This window comes from Oncorhynchus tshawytscha, linkage group LG28 (genome assembly GCF_018296145.1).
Source record: "Oncorhynchus tshawytscha isolate Ot180627B linkage group LG28, Otsh_v2.0, whole genome shotgun sequence".
Classification (NCBI taxonomy): domain Eukaryota; kingdom Metazoa; phylum Chordata; class Actinopteri; order Salmoniformes; family Salmonidae; genus Oncorhynchus; species Oncorhynchus tshawytscha.
In genome coordinates, this window is record NC_056456.1 from 2,823,100 (window position 1) to 2,844,649 (window position 21,550).

The 21,550-nt window shown below is 40.7% G+C and overlaps 1 protein-coding gene across 5 annotated transcripts in view; it reads left to right on the forward strand.

The window, feature by feature from the left end:
- Positions 1 to 9,679: 9,679 nt before the first annotated feature.
- LOC112226512 (sodium/potassium-transporting ATPase subunit beta-1-interacting protein 3-like) overlaps positions 9,680 to 21,550 on the forward strand; it is a 171,698-nt gene continuing 159,827 nt past the window's right edge. For 4 of the 5 annotated variants that reach the window (XR_006080181.1, XM_024390865.2, XM_024390867.2 and 1 more), the window contains exon 1: positions 9,680 to 10,140. Coding sequence is in view for 4 of the 5 variants with exons in the window: in XM_024390865.2 (XP_024246633.2) it covers positions 10,087 to 10,140 (54 nt within the window). In the remaining variant the exon portion in view is untranslated. The remainder of the gene's footprint in view (positions 10,141 to 21,550) is intronic. The other variant, XM_024390866.2, reaches the window with a different exon arrangement.

A 21,550-nucleotide genomic window follows, 5' to 3' on the forward strand; every position in this document is an offset into this window, starting at 1 on the left:
CGGTGCAGCCAGCGGGTTTCTCCACGCATCGCGCCGACAGAAACAAACATCTTTCTGGTAAGAAGAGGGGCGGGGGCGTATGTCTTATGGCCAACGTGACATGGTGTGATGAAAGAAACATACAGGAACTCAAATCCTTCTGTTCACCTGATTTAGAATTCCTCACAATCAAATGTAGACCGCATTATCTACCAAGAGAATTCTCTTCGATTATAATCACAGCCGTATATATCCCCCCAAGCAGACACATCGATGGCTCTGAACGAACTTTATTTAACTCTCTGCAAACTGGAAACTATTTATCCGGAGGCTGCATTCATTGTAGCTGGGGATTTTAACAAGGCTAATCTGAAAACAAGACTCCCTAAATTTTATCAGCATATCGATTGCGCAACCAGGGGTGGAAAGACCCTGGATCATTGTTACTCTAACTTCCGCGACGCATATAAGGCCCTGCCCCGCCCCCTTTCGGAAAAGCTGACCACGACTCCATTTTGTTGATCCCTGCCTACAGACAGAAACTAAAACAAGAAGCTCCCACGCTGAGGTCTGTCCAACGCTGGTCCGACCAAGCTGACTCCACACTCCAAGACTGCTTCCATCACGTGGACTGGGAGATGTTTCGTATTGCGTCAGACAACAACATTGACGAATACGCTGATACGGTGTGCGAGTTCATTAGAACGTGCGTTGAAGATGTCGTTCCCATAGCAACGATTAAAACATTCCCTAACCAGAAACCGTGGATTGATGGCAGCATTCGTGTGAAACTGAAGGCACGAACCACTGCTTTTAATCAGGGCAAGGTGTCTGGTAACATGGCTGAATACAAACAGTGCAGCTATTCCCTCCGCAAGGCTATCAAACAAGCTAAGCGCCAGTACAGAGACAAAGTAGAATCTCAATTCAACGGCTCAGACACAAGAGGTATGTGGCAGGGTCTACAGTCAATCACGGACTACAGGAAGAAACCCAGCCCAGTCACGGTCCAGGATGTCTTGCTCCCAGGCAGACTAAATAACTTTTTTGCCCGCTTTGAGGACAATACAGTGCCACTGACACGGCCTGCAACGGAAACATGCGGTCTCTCCTTCACTGCAGCCGAAGTGAGTAAGACATTTAAACGTGTTAACCCTCGCAAGGCTGCAGGCCCAGACGGCATCCCCAGCCGCGCCCTCAGAGCATGCGCAGACCAGCTGGCCGGTGTGTTTACGGACATATTCAATCAATCCCTATACCAGTCTGCTGTTCCCACATGCTTCAAGAGGGCCACCATTGTTCCTGTTCCCAAGAAAGCTAAGGTAACTGAGCTAAACGACTACCGCCCCGTCAGCACTCACATCCGTCATCATGAAGTGCTTTGAGAGACTAGTCAAGGACCATATCACCTCCACCCTACCTGACACCCTTGACCCACTCCAATTTGCTTACCGCCCAAATAGGTCCACAACGATGCAATCTCAACCACACTGCACACTGCCCTAACCCATCTGGACAAGAGGAATACCTATGTGAGAATGCTGTTCATCGACTACAGCTCGGTATTCAACACCATAGTACCCTCCAAGCTCGTCATCAAGCTCGAGACCCTGGGTCCCGACCCCGCCCTGTGCAACTGGGTACTGGACTTCCTGACGGGCCGCCCCCAGGTGGTGAGGGTAGGCAACAACATCTCCTCCCCGCTGATCCTCAACACTGGGGCCCCACAAGGGTGCATTCTGAGCCCTCTCCTGTACTCCCTGTTCACCCACGACTGCGTGGCCATGCACGCCTCCAACTCAATCATCAAGTTTGCGGACGACACAACAGTGGTAGGCTTGATTACCAACAACGACGAGACGGCCTACAGGGAGGAGGTGAGGGCCCTCGGAGTGTGGTGTCAGGAAAATAACCTCACACTCAACGTCAACAAAACTAAGGAGATGATTGTGGACTTCAGGAAACAGCAGAGGGAACACCCCCATCCACATCGATGGAACAGTAGTGGAGAGGGTAGCAAGTTTTAAGTTCCTCGGCATACACATCACAGACAAACTGAATTGGTCCACTCACACAGACAGCATCGTGAGGAAGGCGCAGCAGCGCCTCTTCAACCTCAGGAGGCTGAAGAAATTCGGCTTGTCACCAAAAGCACTCACAAACTTCTACAGATGCACAATCGAGAGCATCCTGGCGGGCTGTACCACCGCCTGGTATGGCAACTGCACCGCCCTCAACCGTAAGGCTCTCCAGAGGGTAGTGAGGTCTGCACAACGCATCACCGGGGGCAAACTACCTGCCCTCCAGGACACCTACACCACCCGATGCTACAGGAAGGCCATAAAGATCATCAAGGACATCAACCACCCGAGCCACTGCCTGTTCACCCCGCTGCCATCCAGAAGGCGAGGTCAGTACAGGTGCATCAAAGCTGGGACCGAGAGACTGAAAAACAGCTTCTATCTCAAGGCCATCAGACTGTTAAACAGCCACCACTAACATTGAGTGGCTACTGCCAACACACTGTCAATGACACTGACTCTACTCCAGCCACTTTAATCATGGGAATCGATGGGAAATGATGTAAATATATCACTAGCCACTTTAAACAATGCTACCTTATATAATGTTACTTACCCTACATTGTTCATCTCATATGCATACGTTGATACTGTACTCTATATCATCGACTGCATCCTTATGTAATACATGTATCACTAGCCACTTTAACTATGCCACTTGGTTTACATACTTATCTCATATGTATATACTGTACTCGATATCATCTACTGTATCTTGCCTATGCTGCTCTGTACCATCACTCATTCATATATCCTTATGTACATATTCTTTATCCCCTTACACTGTGTATGACAGTAGTTTTTTTGGAATTGTTAGTTAGATTACTTGCTCGTTATTACTGCATTGTCGGAACTAGAAGCACAAGCATTTCGCTACACTCGCATTAACATCTGCTAACCATGTGTATGTGACAAATAAAATTTGATTTGATTTGATTTGATTTGATTTGAGTTGCTGAGGAGAGCTGAGTAGAACTCTTCTGTGAGGAAGAGAATGAGAATGATCAGAGGGCAGGTGATTGGCTCTTTGGTATGAGGGGAGGAGCTTCATCATTCACCACTCGACTTGTCTGTCTCAGACAGACGAGTATGATTGGTCCTTCGAGCTACTTAGAGATCCTGATAAATCCCAGAGTGAGATGTTGAAAGGAATAATAGGAAGAGAGGCTCTATTAGTTGTCTTAAAGACAGATTGGCTGATAGGATGGTGTAGAGCCCACAGCCACACACAGATGAACCGTTACTGGTCTATTATAATAAGATGTGGGCCAAAAGTTCCATCCCACCTGAATAGGCTGAAATTCCAGGCATTTCCTTCAAACAGCTCTTACTCAAAAAGGGCATTATTCTCATTTTCACAATTTCAGTGTTATTTTGACCTCGTGGTGTGGAAGTATCATGAAAAAACAACAGGAAATCCCATTTTTAACTGCACTGCCCCTTTAATTTCCTAATAGAGCTCAACCACTGATGCTATCCATGCTAGGCTGGGCTCAGCAGCCAGTACCACACACACACACAACAGGCCTTCTTTTAAAGAAACACTTTTTGAAGAATCACACGCTTCACATCCTTGCTTTTAACTTAACATCTTCTAAAAACACATTACTGTGCATTCGGTTATTGTTACACTACAAAAGCACATGAGCAGAGTTCTGGATTGTGATGTATGTTTGTAGTCATTGTATTGACTCACTGTGTTGATTGTTCAGTATTCTGAATACACTGACAAAACACCCACTGCCCCCAAAATACCAACCATATATATTAGTTGTAGAGACAGGCAGGCTACTGGGCCAAGTGACGAAGGGATGGAGAGAGAGAGAGAGAGAGAGAGAGAGAGAGAGAGAGAGAGAGAGAGAGAGAGAGAGAGAGAGAGAGAGAGAGAGAGAGAGAGAGAGAGAGAGAGAGAGAGAGAGAGCGTGCTTTTGAGGGAATGAGTGTGTGGTGAAATGAGAAGTGAAATGTTCCCTTGCTCAGTGGGCAGAGGTGTAAAATATTTATCACTCTTGTGCAGAGGCAAGGTGGGAACCTGCCATGGCAAACAGAACCAGCCAGCAAGGCCTCTGAAAGAGACTGCTCTTAAAAGATTTTCTATTATGGGTCAGACCACAACCAGACAGAGCAGGACAGAATGCCAAGGTGGAGGAGAAGGAGGAAGAGGACAGCAGGGTATTCTATTGAAAATGGAAGGATAAGGGAGGAGGAGGAGGAGGAAGAGGACAGCAGGGTATAGATTGAGAATGGAAGGATGATGGTCAGGGTTAAGATGGAGGAGGAGGAGGAGGAGGAGGAGAGCAGGAGGATAGATTGAGAATGGAAGGACAAGGGAGAAGGAGGAGGAGGACGAAGAGGAGGGGGAGAAGGAGGACAGCAAGGTATAGATTGACAATGGAAGGATAAGGGTCAGGGTTAAGTTGGAGGAGGAGGAAGAGGAGGAGGAGGAAGAGGACAAGCAGGGTATAGATTGAGAATGGAAGGAGAAGGGTCAGGGTTAAGATGGAGCAGGAGGAGGAGGAAGAGGAGGAAGAGGACAGCAGGGTATAGATTGAGAATGGAAGGAGAAGGGTCAGGGTTAAGGTGGAGGAGGAGGAGGAGGAGGAGGAAGAGGACAAGCAGGGTATAGATTGAGAATGGAAGGAGAAGGGTCAGGGTTAAGGTGGAGGAGGAGGAGGAGGAGGAGGAGGAAGAGGACAGCAGGGTATAGATTGAGAATGGAAGGAGAAGGGTCAGGGTTAAGGTGGTGGAGGAGGAGGAGGAGGAGGAAGAGGACAGCAGGGTATAGATTGAGAATGGAAGGAGAAGGGTCAGGGTTAAGGTGGAGGAGGAGGAGGAGTAAGAGGACAGCAGGGTATAGATAGAGAATGGAAGGATGATGGTCAGGGTTAAGATGGAGGAGGAGGAGGAGGAGGAGGAGGAGGAGGAGGACAGCAGGGTATAGATAGAGAATGGAAGGATGATGGTCAGGGTTAAGGTGGAGGAGGAGGAGGAGGAGGAGGAGGAGAGCAGGAGGATAGATTGAGAATGGAAGGACAAGGGAGAAGGAGGAGGAGGACGAAGAGGAGAGGGGAGAAGGAGGACAGCAAGGTATAGATTGACAATGGAAGGATAAGGGTCAGGGTTAAGTTGGAGGAGGAGGAGAGGAGGAGGAGGAAGAGGACAAGCAGGGTATAGATTGAGAATGGAAGGAGAAGGGTCAGGGTTAAGATGGAGGAGGAGGAGGACTTCAGGGTATAGATTGAGAATGGAAGGAGAAGGGTCAGGGTTAAGGTTGAGGAGGAGGAGGAAGAGGAGGAGGAGGAGGACAGCAGGGTATAGATTGAGAATGGAAGGAGAAGGGTCAGGGTTAAGGTGGTGGAGGAGGAGGAGGAGGACTTCAGGGTATAGATTGAGAATGGAAGGAGAAGGGTCAGGGTTAAGGTTGAGGAGGAGGAGGAAGAGGAGGAGGAGGAGGACAGCAGGGTATAGATTGAGAATGGAAGGAGAAGGGTCAGGGTTAAGGTGGAGGAGGAGGAGGAGGAAGAGGAGGAGGAGGAGGAGGACAGCAGGGTATAGATTGAGAATGGAAGGAGAAGGGTCAGGGTTAAGGTGGTGGAGGAGGAGGAGGAGGAGGAGGAGGAGGAAGAGGACAGCAGGGTATAGATTGAGAATGGAAGGAGAAGGGTCAGGGTTAAGGTGGTGGAGGAGGAGGAGGAGGAGGAGGAGGAGGAGGACAGCAGGGTATAGATTGAGAATGGAAGGAGAAGGGTCAGGGTTAAGGTGGTGGAGGAGGAGGAGGAGGAGGAGGAGGAGGACAGCAGGGTATAGATTGAGAATGGAAGGAGAAGGGTCAGGGTTAAGGTGGTGGAGGAGGAGGAGGAGGAGGAGGAGGAGGACAGCAGGGTATAGATTGAGAATGGAAGGAGAAGGGTCAGGGTTAAGGTGGTGGAGGAGGAGGAGGAGGAGGAGGAGGAGGAGGAAGAGGACAGCAGGGTATAGATTGAGAATGGAAGGAGAAGGGTCAGGGTTAAGGTGGTGGAGGAGGAGGAGGAGGAGGAGGAGGAGGACAGCAGGGTATAGATTGAGAATGGAAGGAGAAGGGTCAGGGTTAAGGTGGTGGAGGAGGAGGAGGAGGAGGACAGCAGGACTCCTGATGGCCGTTGCCTTCAGTGCAGATAAGAGGTGGATTTACAGCAGTGCGTTCATGGAGTGTGTGGGTCTAAGTGAGTAGTGGTTATTCCTGTTATGGCTGAGATGTGTTTACTATTACTGTTAGTAGTAGTTTCTCTTAGCACTCTCTGTATGTTATTACTGGGTTATATTACATGTTCATGTTAATGTATAGTTTATTCATTATTTATCTTTTTCTGTACTTTCACACCATTTCCATGTTCATACCCCTGCTACGCAATGAAGTTTGCTGTGAGTGTTAACTATCTGTGAGGTGGTTATTTCTTATTTCTTTGTCCGGCAAAGGTTTTCAGTCACAGACCAGTCACATAGGAGGATATTCCCTCACAAAGTGGTCCTTCGAGCCGGATTTGTGGTTTACCGACACTGTGATGGCAACCTCTGGAGAGTAAACACAGAGCTTGCCTTTTTGCCCTTCTGCGGTCCAGAGCAGGAGACGAATCTCAGCCTTTATGCAGTATTACCCTTTAGATTATGTTTATTTTGCACTGAGGACACCTCCCCACACGGATTATGCCCCCTGTTATTGTCCAACAGATGGAGGACGGGCAGCTGCCGACAGCGAGGAGGGCCAGGAGCATTCAATTAAATATCTTCGTATTAAATATCTTCGTATTATATACCCTGCTGTCCTATCTTCCCAGGTTTCCAGGGCTTCCTCTCACAGGCTGGTGAGTTTGAACAAGGACATGCACCTGCAAGTGTAGCTGCGGCCACAGAATAATGAGTAATGGCAAGGACTGTATATATAAATAGTAGGCTATTGCACAGCAACTCACAAGAGCAAGGACTGTATTTAAATCAATAGGACATAGGAAGTAGTAAACAGTGACTAATCATTGCAGACAATATCAGTAGTAACATAATAATAACAGGAATGAGAACTACATAGAATACTGCCATTCTATAACATATTGCAATGATAAGAACACCGACTTTATTTACACATCCCATGCACACATGTCCACCCACTTTCTCAGACTGGAAAAACACTGTTCGGGCCAGGCTAATACTTACAGCTTGAGAGAGCATGCAATGGACCTGACTGGCCAGGGCTGGGCTAGCTAGGAGCGTCTGACCAATCACAGGATGCATGCTCAGTGCATTGGCAGAGTGTGGGGTGCATGGGGACAGTCTGATTGGCTGAATTAGTCCTAACGTGCCCTGGCAGGGGGATTCTGTAACACCTGCTATCAGTTGTGATGATTTGACTCAGCTGTGTAGTGCTAGGATAAAAACCAAATGTACACCCCTTGGTATAGGAAACACTGGGGCCTAGAGACTATGTTCATGAACACAGTCAAAAAAAGTCCTCTAATTATGCAGTATTTTTATGGTCAGTAACATTAACTGCACCTACAGTGGAAAGTATTCAGACCCCTTGATTTTTCCCCACATTTTGTTACGTTAAAGCCTTACTCTAAAATTAATAAAATCATTTTAGAGTAAGGGTTTTTCTTTATTTTGACTTTTTTCTACATGGTAGAATAATATTGAAGACATCAAAACTATGAAATAACACATATGGAATCGTGTAGTAACCAAAGAAGTGTTGAACAAATCAAAATATATTTTATCTTGGGATTCTTCAAAGTAGCCAACATTTGCCTTGATGACGAAGTTGTAGCGTCATACCCAAGAAGACTCGAGGCTGTAATCGCTGCCAAAGGTGCTGCAACAAAGTACAGAGTAAAGGGTCTGAATACTTATGTAAATGTAATATTTAAGTTTAGATGTTTTTGATATATAAGCAAAAATTCAAAAAACCTGTGTTTGCTTTGTAATTATGGGGTATTGGTTGTAGATTGATGAGGAAAAACAACAATTGAATCAATTTTAGAATAAGGCTGTAACATAACAAAATGTGGAAAAGTCAAGGGGTCTGAATACTTTCTGAATGCACTGTATGTGAAAATATTTCACTCATTAACCCAAATTGAAATATACAGAGATGTTGCTTTCTGTCACTTCTCTTCTCACTCTCTTCTCTATACAGTGTATATAGAGCCCAGGGAGGAAAAATACCCAATTGTCATATTTGATTAAAAGTAAAGATACCTTAATAGAAAATGACTCAAGTCAATGTGAAAGTCACCCAGTAAAATATTTATTGAGTAAAAGTAGTTGGTTTTAAATATACTTAAGAATCAAAAGTACATGTAATTGCTAAAATACACTTAAGAATCAAAAGTACATGTAATTGCTAAAATACACTTAAGTATCAAAAGTACATGTAATTGCTAAAATACACTTAAGTATCAAAAGTACATGTAATTGCTAAAATACACTTAAGTATCAAAAGTAAAAAGACAAATACTTTCAAATTCCTTATATTAACCAAACTAGATGGGGATGTATATATATATTTTAATAACGGAAAGCCTTGGGGCACACACCAAAACTCATCATTTATAAACAAAGCATGTGTTTCGTGAGTCCTCCAGATCAGAGGCAGTAGGGATGACCAGGGGTGTTGTCCTGATAAGTTTGTGAATTGGACCACTTTCCCGTCTTTGCTAAGAATTATAAATGTAATGAGTACTTTTGGCTGTCAAGGAAAATGTATGGAGCAAAATGTAAATAATTTTCTTTAGGAATGTAGTGAAGTAAAAGTAAAAGTTGTCAACAATATAAATTAGTAAAGTAAAGTACAGCTACCCCTCAAAACTACTTTAAAGTATTTTTCTTAAGTACTTTACACCACTGATGGAGTCTTACAGTCTATGGAGCCTATTGTCATACAGTCTATTACCACTTAGTCTTCTACTAGTGGATGTATATAGCTTCATTCATCACTGAATATTTTATGACGCATTTGATTGCATTTACCTTTCGGGTGGGGTGACTTGTCAGTTGTTTATCAACCCACACGAGTTTAACCCTATACACATTTGGTAAATAGTCAGCAGTTTCTTTACAATACAGAATAAGATGAATAAGACAAGGCACAATAGGCTAATATTTTCTTAGCGCTCATCAGAAGAAATACAAGAAGATGATGGAAGGCGTTCACAGCGCTGTTGCTGAGTGTGTAATTGTGTCAAATGACCAGCGTGTGGCGCCGAAGTTCCGTCATCAAGGTTTTGGTCTCATCTCTCAGTTGCTCTCACAAGAGAGGTGCAATTCAGTAGCTGACACTGCTAATACTGTACTTTTAGGTTTGACCCATACCAGAATTTATAATTTTGGTAAATAAATCCTTAAAAGGTTCAAGCAAAATATCCCGCTTTTCAAATGTTAAGTAGTAGGTTATATTAAAAAATATCCTACATATTTGGCATAATTGTGTACTCAGTTCAACAGGTTATGAAAATAGTTCCAATGATTGAAAATGGTGTTTTAAACTCTGGAAAAGGGACCAGGTGAGAACACAGTTTAGTGCCACAGGGCACCGTTAGTTTGTTGACGCCCTCGACTAGCCCCTTCCACCTCCCCCTTTTTATACTCTACACACACACACACATGCACACGCACCGGCATGAAATCCAACTACTCAACTCGAAAGCTAGCGGTAGAATCAACCCAAGCCACCCTTTCATACACAAAGCAATTATTGGGGGACATAAAAGGCATGGGGTGCCGGAGCCTGCAGCGTACCTACGCAGTTTTCAAAGTGGACCGAGCTTGAAGCCATTCCTTGTATTTAAAGGTATCCGTATATCCAGTGACCCAGTGTAGACCGTTCTACGGACATTTCCTTGTATTTAAAGGTATCCGTATATCCAGTGACCCAGTGTAGACCGTTCTACGGACATTTCCTTGTATTTAAAGGTATCCGTATATCCAGTGACCCAGTGTAGACCGTTCTACGGACATTTCCTTGCCGTTTCTCGAGTGATATTTTGTTTTTGGCACAATGGGGTGCTGCAGCGGCCGATGCACGCTCATCTTTCTCTGCTCGATTCAGCTGGTGAGTGGTGGCCCGTTCCCTCTGTAGCCTAATACGATAAGTGTCATTTGCCCTGTTTCTTCTGTTTGTTTAGAAATTGGAAATCGGTTTTGGGTGAAACACACATTTCTTTGGAATCATTTTTGTCATTTTTCTTGGAACACTGGGGAAATTTTACTACCGGTGCTTTCGTGTGTGAATGTGTCAGTCTAGTTATAATGCTAACTTATAGATACATACAACTATTTGCGTCAAGTGTTATGTGCCCAAACTAACCTACACCTGTAGCACGCTGTTTTGTTCGTTCACCCTGTCCGTTACACGAGGATAGGCTACTCTGCGATTTATGAGGGACATATGGCAAGACGGAAGAGCGGTGTGAGCATTCTGCACTGCACGCCTTGAACCACAAGCTGCGGTGTGAGCATTCTGCACTGCACGCCTTGAACCACAAGCTACAGTATGTGGTTCTCCTAGTCCTATAGTGGGCAGCCACCAGGTTCAATTACATGACACTTTTACAAAGACATGTTCACACACCTCTGCTTATTTTACTGTAGCCTACAGGTGTGTACTGCGATCCAATGTTTGTGTGCGGTGACCATTGACACAGTGGCCTATTGGTGTTTTGTGCAACACCAGCACCATTGTGTCTTCTCAGCTAAAGTCATTCATGTGTGGCAGATCAGAGTACATCCATCAAACCACATTCACACAGTGAGTTACTGTGTGTGATCCTACCTCAGTGAAAATAAATAAACATGATAGTTTTGTAGGCCATCTGTCCCAGAAGCACCATGGGAACCTGTGATCCACAATGCAAAAGGGCATCAGCAAGTTGAAAGCTGCTGGAAAGAGGTTGTTACCTGGTTGTGATCAGTGGAGTGTGAGACGTGACATTTTACACAGAGTAGCTGTGAACTTGTTGTTAGTGCCCCCTCCCCATTCTGAATGTTGTCATCTCGCTGTCTCTCTCAATTCAAATCAATTCAAAAGGCGTTATTGGTATGGGAAACATGTTTACATTGCCAAAGCAAGTGAAATAGATTATAAACAAAAGTTAAATAAACAATCAGAAATGAACAGTAAACATTACACTCACAAAAGTTTCAAAAGAATAGATACATTTCAAATGTTATATTATGGCTATGTATAGTGTTATAACAATGTGCAAATCACTGGTTGCCCTTTTCTTGTGGCAACAGGTCACACATCTTGCTGCTGTGATGGCACAGTGTGGTATTTCACCCAATAGATATGTGATTTTATCAAAATTGGTTTTGTTTTCTAATTCTTTGAGTCTGTGTAATCTGAGGGTGTCTCTAATATGTTCATACATTTGGCAGGAGGTTAGGAAGTGCAGCTCAGTTTCCACCTCATTTTGTGGGCATTGAGCACATTGCCTGTCTTCTCTTGAGAGCCAGGTCTGCCTTACGGAGGCCTTTCTCAATGGCAAGGCTAAAAGTGTATTTTTCCATATATAGACACATCATATGTGTTTTAGTCAAATCAACTACAGGGAGGCAAAAAAGTATTTAGTCAGCCACCAATTGTGCAACTTCTCCCACTTAAAAAGATGACAGGCCTGTAATTTTCATCATAGGTACACTTCAACTATGACAGAAAAAAAAAATCCAGGAGAATCACGTTGTAGGATTTTTAATGAATTTATTTGCAAATTATGGTGGAAAATAAGTATTTGGTCAACAACAAAAGTTTATTTCAATACTTTGTTATATACCCTTTGTTGGCAATGTGTAATGCTCCGGGTGTCGTGGGTGTGGAGTCAAATGCAGGAGACAGAGTTCAATGCTGTGCGTCTTTTAATTACACCAACGCACCACAGGGTGCTCACAAAAGTTACGTTCCCAACCACAGGGAATCAAAATGTACAATGGAAAAAATCACGACCAGGCACATACACGTACCTCTACAACAGAGCCGAAGGTTACATTGAAATAATCCCGCACAACAACCAGGCGGGCCGGCTGTCTAATAAAGACAAACTCATTAAACATGAACAGGTGCTACCACTAAACATACAAGGAGGGGGAGGAAAAACAATCAGAGGCAGCTAATAGGCCGGTGACGACGACCGCCGAGTGCCACCCGCCCGGGAAGGGGAAACACCCTCGGTCGGACTCGTGACACAATGACAGAGGTCAAATGTTTTCTGTAAGTCTTCATAAGGTTTTCAAACTGTTGCTGGTATTTTGGCCCATTCCTCCATGCAGATCTCCTCTAGAGCAGTGATGTTTTGGGGCTGTTGCTAGGCAACACGAACTTTCAACTCCCTCCAAAGATTTTCTATGGGGTTGAGATCTGGAGACTGGCTAGGCCACTCCAGGACCTTGAAATGTTTCTTACAAAGCCACTCCTTCGTTGCCCGGGCGGTGTGTTTGGGATCATTGTCATGCTGAAAGACCCAGCCACGTTTCATCTTCAATGCCCTTGTTGATGGAAGGAGGTTTTCACTCAAAATCTCACGATACATGGCCCCATTCATTCTTTCCTTTACACGGATCAGTTGTCCTGGTCCCTTTGCAGAAAAACAGCCCAAAGCATGATGTTTCCACCCCCATGCTTCACAGTAGGTATGGTGTTCTTTGGATGCAACTCAGCATTCTTTGTCCTCCAAACACGACGAGTTGAGTTTTTACCAAAAAGTTATATTTTGGTTTCATCTGACCATATGACATTCTCCCAATCTTCTTCTGGATCATCCAAATGCTCTCTAGCAAACTTCAGACGGGCCTGGACATGTACTGGCTTAAGCAGGGGGACACATCTGGCACTGCAGGATTTGAGTCCCTGGCGGCGTAGTGTGTTACTGATGGTAGGCTTTGTTACTTTGGTCCCAGCTCTCTGCAGGTCATTCACTAGGTCCCCCCGTGTGGTTCTGGGATTTTTGCTCACCGTTCTTGTGATTATTTTGACCCCACGGGGTGAGCTCTTGCGTGGAGCCCCAGATCGAAGGAGATTATCAGTTGTCTTGTATGTCTTCCATTTCCTAATAATTGCTCCCACAGTTGATTTCTTAAAACCAAGCTGCTTACCTATTGCAGATTCAGTCTTCCCAACCTGGTGCAGGTCTACAATTTTGTTTCTGGTGTCCTTTGACAGCTCTTTGGTCTTGGCCATAGTGGAGTTTGGAGTGTGACTGTTTGAGGTTGTGGACAGGTGTCTTTTATACTGATAACACGTTCAAACAGGTGCCATTAATACAGGTAACGAGTGGAGGACAGAGGAGCCTCTTAAAGAAGAGGTTACAGGTCTGTGAGAGCCAGAAATCTTGCTTGTGACCAAATACATATTTTCCACCATAATTTGCAAATAAATACATTAAAAATCCTACAATGTGATTTTCTGGATTTTTTCTCTTTTGTCAAATCAAATCAAATTGTATTTGTCACATAGACATGGTTAGCAGATGTTAATGCGAGTAATCAAATCAAATCAAATCAAATTTTATTTGTCACATACACATGGTTAGCAGATGTTAATGCGAGTGTAGCGAAATGCTTGTGCTTCTAGTTCCGACAATGCAGTAATAACCAACGAGTAATCTAACTAACAATTCCAAAACTACTACCTTATACACACACGTGTAAAGGGATAAAGAACATGTACATAAAGATATATGAATGAGTGATGGTACAGAGCGGCATAGGCAAGATGCAGTAGATGGTATCGAGTACAGTATATACATATGAGATGAGTATGTAAACAAAGTGGCATAGTTTAAAGTGGCTAGTGATACATGTATTACATAAAGATGCAGTAGATGATATAGAGTACAGTGTATACATATTAGATCAATAATTTAGGGTATGTAAACATTATATTAAGTAGCATTGTTTAAAGTGCTAGTGATATATTTTACATCAATTCCCATTATTAAAGTGGCTGGAGTTGAGTCAGTGTGTTGGCAGCAGCCACTCAATGTTAGTGGTGTCTGTTTAACAGTCTGATGGCCTTGAGATAGAAGCTGTTTTTCAGTCTCTCGGTCCCAGCTTTGATGCACCTGTACTGACCTCACCTTCTGGATGATAGCGGGGTGAACAGGCAGTGGCTCGGGTGGTTGTTGTCCTTGATGATCTTTATGGCCTTCCTGTGACATCGGGTGGCGTAGGTGTCCTGGAGGGCAGGTAGTTTGCCCCCGGTGATGCGTTGTGCAGACCTAGACCTAGACTAGTCCTTGACTAGTCTCTCAAAGCACTTCATGATGACGGAAGTGAGTGGTAGTCGTTTAGCTCAGTTACCTTAGCTTTCTTGGGAACAGGAACAATGGTGGCCCTCTTGAAGCATGTGGGAACAGCAGACTGGGATAGGGATTGATTGAATATGTCCGTAAACACACCAGTAAACACACCAGCCGTCATAGTTGAAGTGTACCTATGATGAAAATTACAGGCCTCATCTTTTTTAAGTGGGAGAACTTGCACAATTGGTGGCTGACTAAATACTTTTTTGCCCCACTGTATGTTCTGAGCTTGTCTGATTTTTTTTAAAGCGAACTATTTGATGAAATAATTAAGATACACAAATGACTCAATGCATACGTGTCATGTAATTGATTTGATTGTGCTGGGCCTGGCTCTGAGTTGCTGTGCTCTGTTAAAAAAAAGACAGCGAGTGATTTTGTGCTGCATCACACGCTGTCCGTGTTGCTGAAGCTGCAACATAATTACAGCCATTTCTGATTGACAAGTTATGTTACCAAAATCTCTAATTTGTTTAGGTTAAGCATTCCCTATTCCTTCAACCCTTGCTCTCTTTTTACATGATACATGTAAGCATCACGTGCACGTGAACAATAGGGCCTGACCTATATTTAGCATATCATAATCACATCAATAAATTGGTTATATCAAACTCTGAACAACGTAACATGTGACATAATGTATGCAGAAGACGTGACAAACTCAAAATGGGGGAATGTTTACTGTTAGCTCAGGAGGTAAAGGGGAAGTCAGAGGTGTCGACTAAATGTGACTAGTTGTGGAAAATACTGGAGATCAAGAAAAATATGGTATGGAGCAAGCACTGTGTGCATATTATGCGTGCCAAACACGCATAATATGCCAATATGACATCATGCAATATAAATATAATATTCCATTTGGAAGAATGTAAACAACACTAGATAAATTATAAGTGTGCCAGAGAGACTAACATTTTTGGATTTTTTTGTAAAGCAAAGACTAAAATGCAATTTCCGAAATGGAACGGTTTAGGCCTGGTAAATTGTTTACGCTAATTATCAGTGATCGCTTTGTTATTTTATTTTAAAACGAACATGCTTGATTGCATCATGAATGACTCGTATGCTGTGTGATGACATTAACGTATAAATAATTGATTGATACAGTAGCCTATATACTCTAAGTTTTGAAATATAGACATAAGATACAGTATTAAGACTAAACTGGATGCGCTCTACAGCTCAATGGTGGTTAAACAAGGCTGCTATAATAAGCCTACTAATGATATTACTTATTATAATAATGTCACGTTCGTCGTACGGAGGAGACCAAAGCGCAGCGTGATTAGAATACATACTTTTTATATTTAATGAAGAACACTTAACAAACTATACAAAAACAACAAACTGAACGTGAAGCTACAATAATACTAGTGCAAACACAGGCAACTAGACATAGACATAGACAATAACCCACGAAATACCCAAAGAAGATGGCTGCCTAAATATGGTTCCCAATCAGAGACAACGATAAACACCTGCCTCTAATTGAGAACCAATCTAGGCAACCATAGACATATATAAACACCTAGATAGTAAACAACCCCAAAAACCTACAAAACCCCTAGACAGTACAAAAAACACAAACATCACCCATGTCACACCCTGACCTAACCAAAACAATAAAGAAAACAAAGAATACTCAGGTCAGGGCGTGACAAATAATGATGATCATGATAATAATAATAAGGAGATAAGTAAAAACAAGGGTTATTATTGTTATTATGAATATGATTTTTTTCTGACAATTTGGAACAGTGTAAACAACACTAAATGAATGATAAAGAATACCAGAGAGGCTGGTCCAATGAAAAAAAGTGGACAGTGTCACGCCCTGGTCTTAGTATTTTGTGTTTTCTTTATTTATTTGGTCAGGCCAGGGTGTGACATGGGTTTATTTTGTGGTGTGTTTTTGTATTGGGGTTTTTCGTAGGTTTTTCGTAGGTTTTGGGATTGTGGCTTAGTGGGGTTTTCTAGCAAAGTCTATGGTTGCCTGAGGCGGTTCTCAATCAGAGGCAGGTGATTATCGTTGTTTCTGATTGGGAACCATATTTAGGCAGCCATATTCTTTGAGTGTTTCGTGGGTGATTGTTTCTGTCTTTGTGTTTGTTGTCACCAGATAGGCTGTTTAGGTTTTCTCACATTTATTGTTTTTGTTAGTTTATTCATGTATAGTTTTCTTCATTAAAAATCATGAATAACAATCACGCTGCATTTTGGTCCGATCCTTGCTACACCTCTTCGTCAGAGGAGGAGATAGAAGAAAACCGTAACAGACAGCCTTTATTACAGTAGGGAAAAGATTAAAAATAGAAGTGGACAGCCTTTATTACAGTAGGTAAAATATTATAAATAGAAGTGGACAGCCTTTATTACAGTAGGGAAAATATTAAAAATAGAAGTGGACAGCCTTTATTACAGTAGGTAAAATATTATAAATAGAAGTGGACAGCCTTTATTACAGCATGGAAAAGATTAAAAATAGAAGTGGACAGCCTTTATTACAGTATGGAAAAGATTAAAATAGAAGCCTTTATTACAGTAGGGAAAAGATTAAAATAGAAGTGGACAGCCTTTATTACAGCATGGAAAAGATTAAAAATAGAAGTGGACAGCCTTTATTACAGCATGGAAAAGATTAAAAATAGAAGTGGACAGCCTTTATTACAGCATGGAAAAGATTACAAATAGAAGTGGACAGCCTTTATTACAGCATGGAAAAGATTAAAAATAGAAGTGGACAGCCTTTATTACAGTATGGAAAAGATTAAAAATAGAAGTGGACAGCCTTTATTACAGTATGGAAAAGATTAAAAATAGAAGTGGACAGCCTTTATTACAGTATGGAAAATATTATAAATAGAAGTGGACAGCCTTTTTATTACAGTATTAAAATGGAAAGCCTTTATTGGAAAAAATAAATAAGTGGACAGCCTTTATTATAGAAGTGGATTACAATGGAAAAGATTATAAATAGAAGTGGACAGCCTTTATTACAGTAGAAAATATTAAAATAGGGGAAAATATTAAAATAGAAGTGGACATATGGGAAAGAGTGGACTGCCTTTATGGAAAAGATTAAAATAGAAGTGGACAGCCTTTATTACAGCATGGAAAATATTAAAAATAGAAGTGGACAGCCTTTATTACAGCATGGAAAAGATTAAAAATAGAAGTGGACAGCCTTTATTACAGTAGGGAAAGATTAAAAATAGAAGTGGACAGCCTTTATTACAGTAGGGAAAGATTAAAAATAGAAGTGGACAGCCTTTATTACAGTATGGAAAAGATTAAAATAGAAGCCTTTATTACAGTAGGGGAAAGATTAAAAATAGAAGTGGACAGCCTTTATTACAGCATGGAAAAGATTAAAAACAGAAGTGGACAGCCTTTATTACAGTTTGGAAAATATTAAAATAGAAGCCTTTATTACAGTAGGGGAAAGATTAAAAATAGAAGTGGACAGCCTTTATTACAGTATGGAAAATATTATAAATAGAAGTGGACAGCCTTTATTACAGTATGGAAAAGATTAAAATATAAGCCTTTATTACAGTAGGGAAAATACAGCCTTTATTACAGTAGGAAAAGATTGGAAGAAGTGGACAGCCTTTATTACAGTATGGAAAGATTAAAAATAGAAGTGGACAGCCTTTATTACAGTATGGAAAATATTAAAATAGAAGTGGACAGCCTTTATTTTATTAAAAACAGTAGGGAAAATATGGAAAATATTTAAATAGAAACAGCCTTTATTACAGTATGGAAAATATTATGGACAGCCTTTATTACAGTATGGAAAAGATTATAAATAGAAGTGGACAGCCTTTATTACAGTATGGAAAAGATTAAAAATAGAAGTGGACAGCCTTTATTACAGTATGGAAAAGATTAAAAATAGAAGTGGACAGCCTTTATTACAGTATGGAAAATATTATAAATAGAAGTGGACAGCCTTTATTACAGTATGGAAAATATTATAAATAGAAGTGGACAGCCTTTATTACAGTATGGAAAATATTAAAATAGAAGCCTTTATTACAGTATGGAAAATATTATAAATAGAAGTGGACAGCCTTTATTACAGTATGGAAAATATTATAAATAGAAGTGGACAGCCTTTATTACAGTATGGAAAATATTATAAATATAAGCCTTTATTACAGTATGGAAAATATTATAAATAGAAGTGGACAGCCTTTATTACAGTAGGAAAAATATTAAAAATAGAAGTGGACAGCCTTTATTACAGTAGGAAAAATATTAAAAATAGAAGTGGACAGCCTTTATTACAGTAGGTAAAAGATTAAAAACAGAAGTGGACAGCCTTTACTACAGTATGGAAAATATTATAAATAGAAGTGGACAGCCTTTATTACAGTAGGGAAAAGATTCTAAATAGAAGTGGACAGTCTTTATTACAGTAGGGAACATATTAAAATAGAAGCCTTTATTACAGTATGGAAAGATTAAAAATAGAAATGGACATCCTTTATTACAGTATGGAAAAGATTATAAATAGAAGTGGACAGCCTTTATTGCAGTATGGAAAAGATTAAAATAGAAGCCTTTATTACAGTATGGAAAGATTATAAATAGAAGTGGACAGCCTTTATTACAGTATGGAAAAGATTAAAAATAGAAGTGGACAGCCTTTATTACAGTATGGAAAATATTAAAAATAGAAGTGGACAGCCTTTATTACAGTATGGAAAATATTATAAATAGAAGTGGACAGCCTTTATTACAGTATGGAAAATATTATAAATAGAAGTGGACAGCCTATTACAGTATGGAAAATATTAAAAATAGAAGTGGGCAGCCTTTATTACAGTAGGAAAAATATTATAAATAGAAGCCTTTATTACAGTATGGAAAAGATTAAAAATAGAAGTGGACAGCCTTTATTACAGTATGGAAAATATTATAAATAGAAGCCTTTATTACAGTATGGAAAAGATTAAAAATAGAAGTGGACAGCCTTTATTACAGTAGGGAAAAGATTATAAATAGAAGTGGACAGCCTTTATTACAGTATGGAAAATATTATAAATAGAAGTGGACAGCCTTTATTACAGTATGGAAAATATTATAAATAGAAGTGGACAGCCTTTATTACAGTATGGAAAATATTATAAATAGAAGTGGACAGCCTTTATTACAGTTTGGAAAATATTAAAAATAGAAGTGGACAGCCTTTATTACAGCATGGAAAATATTAAAAATAGAAGTGGACAGCCTTTATTACAGCATGGAAAAGATTACAAATAGAAGTGGACAGCCTTTATTACAGTATGGAAAAGATTAAAAATAGAAGTGGACAGCCTTTATTACAGTATGGAAAAGATTAAAAATAGAAGTGGACAGCCTTTATTACAGTATGGAAAAGATTATAAATAGAAGTGGACAGCCTTTATTACAGTATGGAAAAGATTAAAAATAGAAGTGGACAGCTTTTATTACAGTAGGGAAAAGATTATAAATAGAAGTGGACAGCTTTTATTACAGTAGGGAAAATATTATAAATAGAAGTGGACAGCCTTTATTACAGTAGGAAAAATATTATAAATAGAAGCCTTTATTACAGTATGGAAAAGATTAAAAATAGAAGTGGACAGCCTTTATTACAGTATGGAAAAGATTAAAAATAGAAGTGGACAGCCTTCATTACAGTATGGAAAATATTAAAAATAGAAGTGGATAGCCTTTATTACAGTATGGAAAATATTATAAATAGAAGTGGACAGCCTTTATTACAGTATGGAAAATATTATAAATAGAAGTGGACAGCCTTTATTACAGTTTGGAAATGATTAAAAATAGAAGTGGACAGCCTTTATTACAATATGGAAAATATTAAAAATAGAAGCATTTGTGAAATTGTTGCGTGAGGCTTGATGCTAACTGAATCAGTAGGCTATAAAACAAACACTCAAACAGGCAACAGAAGCAGGATCTCATTTCTGTAGATATGGATGATTTTTAAAGCTAGGCACATTTAACATTTAGACTATTGATTACAGACGTAATTAAGTTGGCCTTGCTTCTCTCCTCACTTTTCTTAGACAATTAAGTCAAGGGCTGTTTTCTCCTCTCCTAACTCCATTGCTGCCTCCGCCACATTGTTCTCAACTCCAATATGCTGGTTAACTTTACTATTATGCACATAGCAACATGGTCTAAGAAAAGGCCCCAATTTACCAGCTCACTGATGTGTTTCAGAACTGTAGACAGCGACCGCTATCCAACGTGGGAGAAAGTGCATTTGTTCTAAAATAATATTATTTTTATTTGTGTTGCACCATTGTTCTTACATAGTATAACCATATACAATTTTAATAGCACGTCTTAGACCGATGGACTGTGCCATCCCCACGGCCTCCACAGTGGATCAATCCACTCAATCCACTCGACCAACAGCCTATCAACCAAACAATCGACCAGTTGACTAAATGGGATCAGCCCTAATCTTAATTCTGTTCTGCATGCATTATTTGGTGTTTTACATTGTACACAGACAACATTTTTGTAGTCATAATTTGGTGTTTGTCACTTTTTGTGAATTATTGGTTGGTGAACACAATGGGTTCTATAATTGATTCAAGTATTTTTTTGACAGATCCTAATTGGAATTCTATGTTCCTTTTGATGGCGTAGATTAGGAGGTCCTTCTTGCCTTGTCTCTCAGATCGTTCATAGCTTTGTGGAAATTACCCGTGGTGCTGATGTTTAGGCCGAGTTAGGTATTGTTTTTTGTGTTCTCTAGGGCAACAGTGTCTAAATGGAGTTTGTATTTGTGGTCCTGTCAACTGGACCTATTTTGGAACACCATTATATTTGTCTTACTGAGATTCACTGTCAGGGCCCCAGGTCTGACAGAATCTGTGCAGACAATCTAGATGCTGCTGTCCTCCTTGGTTGACTATCATTAATGTGATGACTGTTATTTATCAAATAATTACCGACTATGTTTAATTGTTATTAAATTAATCATGTAACAATTATCTCATTAGGAATTTGGGGCACCACGGGAAAAGTTGTTTACCGAGTAACTATCTCGCGACTTAAACTCTAAAGATATATAAATATCTCTTACATCAATAACAGTCCATTATTAATTATTACCTCATCAGTCTCATTCTGAACGTCACATAATTATTGGATATC